This window comes from Oncorhynchus clarkii, chromosome 5, assembly GCF_045791955.1.
Source record: "Oncorhynchus clarkii lewisi isolate Uvic-CL-2024 chromosome 5, UVic_Ocla_1.0, whole genome shotgun sequence".
In the NCBI taxonomy this organism is placed as follows: domain Eukaryota; kingdom Metazoa; phylum Chordata; class Actinopteri; order Salmoniformes; family Salmonidae; genus Oncorhynchus; species Oncorhynchus clarkii.
The window spans coordinates 79,914,995-79,927,233 of NC_092151.1; the positions used below are offsets into that span (position 1 = coordinate 79,914,995).

General features: G+C 42.3%; 1 protein-coding gene across 1 annotated transcript in view; it reads left to right on the top strand.

Moving 5' to 3' along the window:
- Positions 1–12,239, top strand: part of LOC139410244 (adenylate cyclase 1a) — a 203,578-nt gene that overhangs the window by 18,624 nt on the left and 172,715 nt on the right. The window contains exon 3 of the mRNA XM_071155717.1: positions 199–317. Coding sequence (XP_071011818.1) covers positions 199–317 — 119 coding nt within the window. The remainder of the gene's footprint in view (positions 1–198; positions 318–12,239) is intronic.

Consider the following 12,239-nt stretch of genomic DNA (forward strand, 5'->3'; position numbering starts at 1 on the left):
CCTCTGCTGCTGTAACCTCTGGAGGATGGGGCTGTGTCCGACATGGGCGGATGAAGTGCACTATATTATGAAATACGCTGTAATTTGGGAGGCATACTATTAATAATGAGCGAGTTCGTTTTTTTACTTTTACATAATATGACCTCATAATTTACCTCCGCCCACTCTGTCTTTCGGCTTCTCCCACTCCTGCTTTAGGAGCGCCTCCTGATGAGCCTGTTGCCCAGGAACGTTGCCATGGAGATGAAGGAGGACTTCCTGAAGCCGCCCGAGAGGATCTTTCATAAGATCTACATCCAGCGTCATGACAACGTCAGGTACGTACGTACGTGAGTGACGCTATGGCAACAACAGGTTTCCTAACGGGTGGCAGGAGGTTTGATGGTCGTCTTGTTCTTGATCCACCGTGTCATCATGTCTTCCTCAAATGACATCAGGATAAAAAAAGAGTGTTTTGACTAAGTGAGAGGTAATGAATTTCAGATCAGGGGGTACTAGAGTCTGGCAGGGCTCACAGTCACCTGGTCAGATCAGGGGGTACTAGAGACTGGCAGGGCTCACAGTCACCTGGTCAGATCAGGGGGTACTAGAGACTGGCAGGGCTCACAGTCACCTGGTCAGATCAGGGGGTACTAGAGACTGGCAGGGCTCACAATCACCTGGTCACATGAATTAGAATGTCCAGAAATCATCACTCGAATGTGTGTTTCGGAGGCTGATGTGGAGCCAGAGCAGTGGTGGCTGGTGGGGGGAGATATCCCAGGATGGGCTAATTGTAATGGCTGAAATAGAATAAATGGAAAAGTGATCAAACATGATTTCCATTATTTAGTTTGATACTGTTTCATTCATCTCCTCCCACCAGACACCACTGAGCCAGGGTGACAGTTGAACTAATGATTACACATTAACTAGGCAGCAAAGAGACAGCTTTATGTATCAGTGATGATGGGAGTAGGAGTGGACTGCAGTCAGCAGCACTCCAATCAAGGGCTTTCCTCTCTCCTCTCTTTTCCTCTCCTCTCCTCTCCTCTCCTCTCCTCTCCTCTCCTCTCCTCTCCTCTCCTCTCCTCTCCTCTCCTCTCCTCTCCTTTCCTCTCCTCTTCTCTTCTCTCTTCTCTCTTCTCTCATCTCTCCTCTCAGCACCACAGCCTTCCAACCAGCTAGGGTACAGCTACAGCTCCCAGGTCTGTGTGTGTATCTGTGTGTGTGTGTGTGTGTGTGCCTGCATGTTGCTGTGGAGAGGCAGTGTTCATAAGCACACACGCACACACATGCACACACACATGCGCACAGACACACCATACGGACACACATTGACACCCTCATCGCCTCCCTCTTCCAACCCTCCTCGCTCCCCTCCTCCAACCCTCATCGCCCCCGTCCTCCAACCCTCATCGCCCCCCTCCTCCAACCCTCATCGCACCCCTCCTCAAACCCTCATCGCCCCCCCTCCTCCAACCCTCATTGCCCCCCATCCTCCAATCCTCCTCACCCCCCTCCTCCATCCCTCCTTGCCCCCCTCCTCCCTTCCTCCTCGCCCCCCTTCTCCAACACTCATCGCCCCCCTTTTCCAACCCTCATCGCCCCCATTCTCCAACCCTCTTCGCTCACATCCTCCAACCCTCATCCTCCTCCTCCATGCGCACAGACACACGCATACGGACACACATTGACACCCTCATCACCCCCCGTCGTCTTACCCTCCTCGCCCCCCCTCACCCCCTCCTCCAACTCTCATCGCCCCCCTCCTCCAACCCTCCTCGCCCCCTCCTCCAACCCTCATGACAGAAGTGAGGTTGTGAATAGAGAGTCTTGATTCCAGCTTTGCATATATCAAGTTCTCTCTTCTGTCTCCATGCCAAGTCAAGCCAAGCTGCAAACAGTGAGTTTCATGCTACTGAGGCTGTGTCTCAAATCACACCCTATTCCCTATATAGTGCACTACATTTGACCAGGGCCCATAGGCAGACAGTCACAGTGCAGGGGAGGGACTCTCAAAAAGTCACACACGCTCTCACATTATGGCTTACCGAAGTTACACACTCTCACATTATGGCTTACCGAAGTTACACACTCTCACATTATGGCTTACTGAAGAAGTTACACTCTCTCACATTATGGCTTCCTGAAGTTACACTCTCACATTATGGCTTCCTGAAGTTACACACTCTCACATTATGGCTTACTGAAGAAGTTACACTCTCTCACATTATGGCATCCCAAAGTTACACTCTCTCACATTATGGCTTACTGAAGTTACACTCTCACATTATGGCTTCCTGAAGTTACACTCTCTCACATTATGGCTTCCTGAAGTTACACTCTCTCACATTATGGCTTCCTGAAGTTACACTCTCTCACATTATGGCTTCCTGAAGTTACACTCTCTCACATTATGGCTACCTGAAGTTACACTCTCTCACATTATGGTTTACTGAAGTTACACTCTCTCACATTATGGCTTCCTGAAGTTACACTCTCTCACATTATGGCTTCCTGAAGTTACACTCTCTCACATTATGGCTTACTGAAGTTACACTCTCACATTATGGCTTACTGAAGTTACACTCTCACATTATGGCTTACTGAAGTTGCACTCTCTCACATTATGGCTTACTGAAGTTACACTCTCACATTATGGCTTCCTGAAGTTACACTCTCTCACATTATGTCTTCCTAAATTTACAGTCTCTCACATGTTGGCTTACTGAAGTTACACTCTCTAACATTATGGCTTCCTGAAGTTACACTCTCTCACGTTATGGCTTACTGAAGTTACACTCTCACATTATGGCTTACTGAAGTTATACTCTCTCACATTATGGCTTCCTGAAGTTACACTCTCTCACATTATGGCTTCCTGAAGTTGCACTCTCACATTATGGCTTCCTGAAGTTGCACTCTCACATTATGGCTTCCTGAAGTTGCACTCTCTCACATTATGGCTTCCTGAAGTTACACTCTCTCACATTGTGGCTTCCTGAAGTTGCACTCTCTCACATTATGGCTTCCTGAAGTTGCACTCTCTCACATTATGGCTTCCTGAAGTTACACTCTCTCACATTATGGCTTCCTGAAGTTACACTCTCACATTATGGCTTCCTGAAGTTACTCTCTCTCACATTATGGCTTCCTGAAGTTGCAATCTCTCTCTCTCACATTATGGCTTACTGAAGTTACACTCTCACATTATGGCTTACTGAAGTTACACTCTCACATTATGGCTTCCTGAAGTTACACTCTCTCACATTATGGCTTCCTGAAGTTACACTCTCTCACATTATGGCTTCCTGAAGTTACACTCTCTCACATTATGGCTTACTGAAGTTATACTCTCTCACATTATGGCTTACTGAAGTTACACTCTCTCACATTATGGCTTACTGAAGTTACACTCTGACATTATGGCTTACTGAAGTTACACTCTGACATTATGGCTTACTGAAGTTACACTCTCACATTATGACTTACTGAAGTTACACTCTCTCACATTAAGGCTTACTGAAATTACACTCTCACATGTTGGCTTACTGAAGTTACACTCTCTAACATTATGGCTTCCTGAAGTTACACTCTCTCACGTTATGGCTTACTGAAGAAGTTACACTCTCTCACATTATGGCTTCCTGAAGTTACACTCTCACATTATGGCTTCCTGAAGTTACACACTCTCACATTATGGCTTACTGAAGAAGTTACACTCTCTCACATTATGGCATCCCAAAGTTACACTCTCTCACATTATGGCTTACTGAAGTTACACTCTCACATTATGGCTTCCTGAAGTTACACTCTCTCACATTATGGCTTCCTGAAGTTACACTCTCTCACATTATGGCTTCCTGAAGTTACACTCTCTCACATTATGGCTTCCTGAAGTTACACTCTCTCACATTATGGCTACCTGAAGTTACACTCTCTCACATTATGGTTTACTGAAGTTACACTCTCTCACATTATGGCTTCCTGAAGTTACACTCTCTCACATTATGGCTTCCTGAAGTTACACTCTCTCACATTATGGCTTACTGAAGTTACACTCTCACATTATGGCTTACTGAAGTTACACTCTCACATTATGGCTTACTGAAGTTGCACTCTCTCACATTATGGCTTACTGAAGTTACACTCTCACATTATGGCTTCCTGAAGTTACACTCTCTCACATTATGTCTTCCTAAATTTACAGTCTCTCACATGTTGGCTTACTGAAGTTACACTCTCTAACATTATGGCTTCCTGAAGTTACACTCTCTCACGTTATGGCTTACTGAAGTTACACTCTCACATTATGGCTTACTGAAGTTATACTCTCTCACATTATGGCTTCCTGAAGTTACACTCTCTCACATTATGGCTTCCTGAAGTTGCACTCTCACATTATGGCTTCCTGAAGTTGCACTCTCACATTATGGCTTCCTGAAGTTGCACTCTCTCACATTATGGCTTCCTGAAGTTACACTCTCTCACATTGTGGCTTCCTGAAGTTGCACTCTCTCACATTATGGCTTCCTGAAGTTGCACTCTCTCACATTATGGCTTCCTGAAGTTACACTCTCTCACATTATGGCTTCCTGAAGTTACACTCTCACATTATGGCTTCCTGAAGTTACTCTCTCTCACATTATGGCTTCCTGAAGTTGCAATCTCTCTCTCTCACATTATGGCTTACTGAAGTTACACTCTCACATTATGGCTTACTGAAGTTACACTCTCACATTATGGCTTCCTGAAGTTACACTCTCTCACATTATGGCTTCCTGAAGTTACACTCTCTCACATTATGGCTTCCTGAAGTTACACTCTCTCACATTATGGCTTACTGAAGTTATACTCTCTCACATTATGGCTTACTGAAGTTACACTCTCTCACATTATGGCTTACTGAAGTTACACTCTGACATTATGGCTTACTGAAGTTACACTCTGACATTATGGCTTACTGAAGTTACACTCTCACATTATGACTTACTGAAGTTACACTCTCTCACATTAAGGCTTACTGAAATTACACTCTCACATTATGGATTACTGAAGTTACACTCTCACATTATGGCTTCCTGAAGTTACACTCTCACATTATGGCTTCCTGAAGTTATACTCTCACATTATGGCTTCCTGAAGTTACACTCTCTCACATTATGGCTTCCTGAAGTTACACTCTCTCACATTATGGCTTACTGAAGTTACACTCTCACATTATGGCTTACTGAAGTTACACTCTCACATTATGGCTTACTGAAGTTGCACTCTCTCACATTATGGCTTCCTGAAGTTATACTCTCACATTATGGCTTCCTGAAGTTACACTCTCTCACATTATGGCTTCCTGAAGTTACACTCTCTCACATTATGGCTTACTGAAGTTACACTCTCACATTATGGCTTACTGAAGTTACACTCTCACATTATGGCTTACTGAAGTTGCACTCTCTCACATTATGGCTTACTGAAGTTACACTCTCACATTATGGCTTCCTGAAGTTACACTCTCTCACATTATGTCTTCCTAAATTTACAGTCTCTCACATGTTGGCTTACTGAAGTTACACTCTCTAACATTATGGCTTCCTGAAGTTACACTCTCTCACGTTATGGCTTACTGAAGTTACACTCTCACATTATGGCTTACTGAAGTTGCACTCTCACATTCTGGCTTCCTGAAGTTGCACTCTCACATTATGGCTTCCTGAAGTTGCACTCTCTCACATTATGGCTTCCTAAATTTACAGTCTCTCACATGTTGGCTTACTGAAGTTACACTCTCTAACATTATGGCTTCCTGAAGTTACACTCTCTCACGTTATGGCTTACTGAAGTTACACTCTCACATTATGGCTTACTGAAGTTATACTCTCTCACATTATGGCTTCCTGAAGTTACACTCTCTCACATTATGGCTTCCTGAAGTTGCACTCTCACATTATGGCTTCCTGAAGTTGCACTCTCACATTATGGCTTCCTGAAGTTGCACTCTCTCACATTATGGCTTCCTGAAGTTACACTCTCTCACATTGTGGCATCCTGAAGTTGCACTCTCTCACATTATGGCTTCCTGAAGTTGCACTCTCTCACATTATGGCTTCCTGAAGTTACACTCTCTCACATTATGGCTTCCTGAAGTTACACTCTCACATTATGGCTTCCTGAAGTTACTCTCTCTCACATTATGGCTTCCTGAAGTTGCAATCTCTCTCTCTCACATTATGGCTTACTGAAGTTACACTCTCACATTATGGCTTACTGAAGTTACACTCTCACATTATGGCTTCCTGAAGTTACACTCTCTCACATTATGGCTTCCTGAAGTTACACTCTCTCACATTATGGCTTCCTGAAGTTACACTCTCTCACATTATGGCTTACAGAAGTTATACTCTCTCACATTATGGCTTACTGAAGTTACACTCTCTCACATTATGGCTTACTGAAGTTACACTCTGACATTATGGCTTACTGAAGTTACACTCTGACATTATGGCTTACTGAAGTTACACTCTCACATTATGACTTACTGAAGTTACACTCTCTCACATTAAGGCTTACTGAAATTACACTCTCACATTATGGATTACTGAAGTTACACTCTCACATTATGGCTTCCTGAAGTTACACTCTCACATTATGGCTTCCTGAAGTTATACTCTCACATTATGGCTTCCTGAAGTTACACTCTCTCACATTATGGCTTCCTGAAGTTACACTCTCTCACATTATGGCTTACTGAAGTTACACTCTCACATTATGGCTTACTGAAGTTACACTCTCACATTATGGCTTACTGAAGTTGCACTCTCTCACATTATGGCTTACTGAAGTTACACTCTCACATTATGGCTTCCTGAAGTTACACTCTCTCACATTATGTCTTCCTAAATTTACAGTCTCTCACATGTTGGCTTACTGAAGTTACACTCTCTAACATTATGGCTTCCTGAAGTTACACTCTCTCACGTTATGGCTTACTGAAGTTACACTCTCACATTATGGCTTACTGAAGTTGCACTCTCACATTATGGCTTCCTGAAGTTGCACTCTCACATTATGGCTTCCTGAAGTTGCACTCTCTCACATTATGGCTTCCTGAAGTTACACTCTCTCACATTGTGGCTTCCTGAAGTTGCAGTCTCTCACATTATGGCTTCCTGAAGTTGCACTCTCACATTATGGCTTCCTGAAGTTATACTCTCACATTATGGCTTCCTGAAGTTACACTCTCTCACATTATGGCTTACTGAAGTTACACTCTCTAACATTATGGCTTCCTGAAGTTACACTTTCTCTCACATTATGGCTTACTGAAGTTACACTCTCACATTATGGCTTACCGAAGTTGCACTCTCTTACATTATGGCTTCCTGAAGTTACACTCTCTCACATTATGGCTTCCTGAAGTTGCACTCTCTCACATTATGGCTTCCTGAAGTAGCACTCCTTCACATTATGGCTTCCTGAAGTTACACTTTCTCTCACATTATGGCTTACTGAAGTTACAATCTCACATTATGGCTTACCGAAGTTGCACTCTCTAACATTATGGCTTCCTGAAGTTACACTTTCTCTCACATTATGGCTTACTGAAGTTACACTCTCACATTATGGCTTACCGAAGTTGCACTCTCTCACATTATGGCTTCCTGAAGTTACACTCTCTCACATTATGGCTTCCTGAAGTTGCACTCTCTCACATTATGGCTTCCTGAAGTAGCACTCCTTCACATTATGGCTTCCTGAAGTTACACTTTCTCTCACATTATGGCTTACTGAAGTTACAATCTCACATTATGGCTTACCGAAGTTGCACTCTCTCACATTATGGCTTCCTGAAGTTACACTCTCTCACATTATGGCATCCTGAAGTTGCACTCTCTCACATTATGGCTTCCTGAAGAAGCACTCTTTCACATTATTGCTTCCTGAAGTTGCAATCTCTGACCTTATGGCTTACTGAAGTTACATTCTCACATTATGGCTTCCTGAAGTTACACTCTCTCACATTATGGCATACTGAAGTTACACTCTCACATTATGGCTTCCTGAAGTTACACTCTCACATTATGGCTTACTGAAGTTACACTCTCACATTATGGCTTCCTGAAGTTACACTTTCTCACATTATGGCTTACTGAAGTTACACTCTCTCACATTATGGCATACTGAAGTTACACTCTCACATTATGGCTTCCTGAAGTTACACTCTCACATTATGGCTTACTGAAGTTACACTCTCTAACATTATGGCTTCCTGAAGTTACACTTTCTCACATTATGGCTTACTGAAGTTACACTCTCTCACATTATGGCTTCCTGAAGTTACACTCTCTCACATTATCGCTGACTGAAGAAGTTACACTATCACATTATGGCTTCCTGAAGTTACACTCTCTCACATTATGGCTTCCTGAAGTTACACTCCCTCACATTATGGCTTACTGAAGTTACACTCTCTCACATTATGGCTTACTGAAGTTACACTCTCACATTATTGCTTCCTGAAGTTGTACTCTTTCACGTTACGGCTTACTGAAGTTACACTCTCTCACATTATAGCTTCCTGAAGTTACACTCTCTCACATTATGGCTTCCTGAAGTTACACTCTCTCACATTATGGCTTACTGAAGTTACACTCTCACATTATGGCCTACTGAAGTTACACTCTCACATTATGGCTTACTGAAGTTGCACTCTCTCACATTATGGCTTACTGAAGTTACACTCTCACATTATGGCTTCCTGAAGTTACACTCTCTCACATTATGGCTTCCTGAAGTTGCACTCTCTCACATTATGGCTTCCTGAAGTAGCACTCTTTCATATTATGGCTTCCTGAAGTTGCAATCTCTCACCTTATGACTTACTGAAGTTACATTCTCACATTATGGCTTCCTGAAGTTACACTCTCACATTATGGCTTACTGAAGTTACACTCTCACATTATGGCTTCCTGAAGTTACACTCTCACATTATGGCTTACTGAAGTTACACTCTCACATTATGGCTTCCTGAAGTTACACTCTCACATTCTGGCTTACTGATGTTACACTCTCTAACATTATGGCTTCCTGAAGTTACAGTTTCTCACATTATGGCTTACTGAAGTTACACTCTCTCACATTATGGCTTCCTGAAGTTACACTCTCTCACATTATGGCTTACTGAAGAAGTTACACTATCACATTATGGCTTCCTGAAGTTACACTCTCTCACATTATGGCTTCTTGAAGTTACACTCCCTCACATTATGGCTTACTGAAGTTACATTCTCTTACATTATAGCTTCCTGAAGTTACACTCTCTCACATTATGGCTTCCTGAAGTTACACTCTCTCACATTATGGCTTCCTGAAGTTACACTCTCTCACATTATGGCTGACTGAAGAAGTTACACTATCACATTATGGCTTCCTGAAGTTACACTCTCTCACATTATGGCTTCCTGAAGTTACACTCCCTCACATTATGGCTTACTGAAGTTTCACTCTCTCACATTATGGCTTACTGAAGTTACACTCTCACATTATTGCTTCCTGAAGTTGTACTCTTTCACGTTACGGCTTACTGAAGTTACACTCTCTCACATTATAGCTTCCTGAAGTTACACTCTCTCACATTATGGCTTCCTGAAGTTACACTCTCTCACATTATGGCTTACTGAAGTTACACTCTCACATTATGGCCTACTGAAGTTACACTCTCACATTATGGCTTACTGAAGTTACACTCTCACATTACGGCTTACTGAAGTTACACTCTCTCACATTATAGCTTCCTGAAGTTACACTCTCTCACATTATGGCTTCCTGAAGTTACACTCTCTCACATTATGGCTTACTGAAGTTACACTCTCACATTATGGCTTCCTGAAGTTACACTCTCTCACATTATGGCTTACCGAAGTTGCACTCTCTCACATTATGGCTTCCTGAAGTAGCACTCTCACATTATGGCTTCCTGAAGTTACACTCTCACATTCTGGCTTACTGAAGTTACACTCTCACATTACGGCTTACTGAAGTTACACTCTCTCACATTATAGCTTCCTGAAGTTACACTCTCTCACATTATGGCTTCCTGAAGTTACACTCTCTCACATTATGGCTTACTGAAGTTACACTCTCACATTATGGCCTACTGAAGTTACACTCTCACATTATGGCTTACTGAAGTTGCACTCTCTCACATTATGGCTTACTGAAGTTACACTCTCACATTATGGCTTCCTGAAGTTACACTCTCTCACATTATGGCTTCCTGAAGTTGCACTCTCTCACATTATGGCTTCCTGAAGTAGCACTCTCACATTATGGCTTCCTGAAGTTACACTCTCACATTCTGGCTTACTGAAGTTACACTCTCACATTATGGCTTCCTGAAGTTACACTCTCACATTATGGCTTCCTGAAGTTACAGTTTCTCACATTATGGCTTACTGAAGTTACACTCTCTCACATTATGGCTTCCTGAAGTTACACTCTCTCACATTATGGCTTATTGAAGAAGTTACACTATCACATTATGGCTTCCTGAAGTTACACTCTCTCACATTATGGCTTCTTGAAGTTACACTCCCTCACATTATGGCTTACTGAAGTTACACTCTCTTACATTATAGCTTCCTGAAGTTACACTCTCACATTATTGCTTCCTGAAGTTGTACTCTTTCACGTTACGGCTTACTGAAGTTACACTCTCTCACATTATAGCTTCCTGAAGTTACACTCTCTCACATTATGGCTTCCTGAAGTTACACTCTCTCACATTATGGCTTACTGAAGTTACACTCTCACATTATGGCCTACTGAAGTTACACTCTCACATTATGGCTTACTGAAGTTGCACTCTCTCACATTATGGCTTACTGAAGTTACACTCTCACATTATGGCTTCCTGAAGTTACACTCTCTCACATTATGGCTTCCTGAAGTTGCACTCTCTCACATTATGGCTTCCTGAAGTAGCACTCTCACATTATGGCTTCCTGAAGTTACATTCTCTTACATTATAGCTTCCTGAAGTTACACTCTCTCACATTATGGCTTCCTGAAGTTACACTCTCTCACATTATGGCTTCCTGAAGTTACACTCTCTCACATTATGGCTTACTGAAGTTACACTCTCACATTATGGCTTACTGAAGTTACACTCTCACATTATGGCTTACTGAAGTTGCACTCTCTCACATTATGGCTTACTGAAGTTACACTCTCTCACATTATGGCTTCCTGAAGTTACACTCTCTCACATTATGGCTTCCTAAATTTACACTCTCTCACATGTTGGCTTACTGAAGTTACACTCTCTAACATTATGGCTTCCTGAAGTTACACTCTCTCACATTATGGCTTACTGAAGTTACACTCTCACATTATGGCTTACTGAAGTTACACTCTCACATTATGGCTTCCTGAAGTTACACTCTCTCACATTATGGCTTCCTGAAGTTGCACTCTCTCACATTATGGCTTCCTGAAGTAGCACTCTTTCATATTATGGCTTCCTGAAGTTGCAATCTCTCACCTTATGACTTACTGAAGTTACATTCTCACATTATGGCTTCCTGAAGTTACACTATCACATTATGGCTTACTGAAGTTACACTCTCACATTATGGCTTCCTGAAGTTACACTCTCACATTATGGCTTACTGAAGTTACACTCTCACATTATGGCTTCCTGAAGTTACACTCTCACATTCTGGCTTACTGATGTTACACTCTCTAACATTATGGCTTCCTGAAGTTACAGTTTCTCACATTATGGCTTACTGAAGTTACACTCTCTCACATTATGGCTTCCTGAAGTTACACTCTCTCACATTATGGCTTCTTGAAGTTACACTCCCTCACATTATGGCTTACTGAAGTTACACTCTCTTACATTATAGCTTCCTGAAGTTACACTCTCTCACATTATGGCTTCCTGAAGTTACACTCTCTCACATTATGGCTTACTGAAGTTACACTCTCACATTATGGCTTACTGAAGTTACACTCTCACATTATGGCTTACTGAAGTTGCACTCTCTCACATTATGGCTTACTGAAGTTACACTCTCTCACATTATGGCTTCCTGAAGTTACACTCTCTCACATTATGGCTTCCTAAATTTACACTCTCTCACATGTTGGCTTACTGAAGTTACACTCTCTAACATTATGGCTTCCTGAAGTTACACTCTCTCACATTATGGCTTACTGAAGTTACACTCTCACATTATGGCTTACTGAAGTTACAC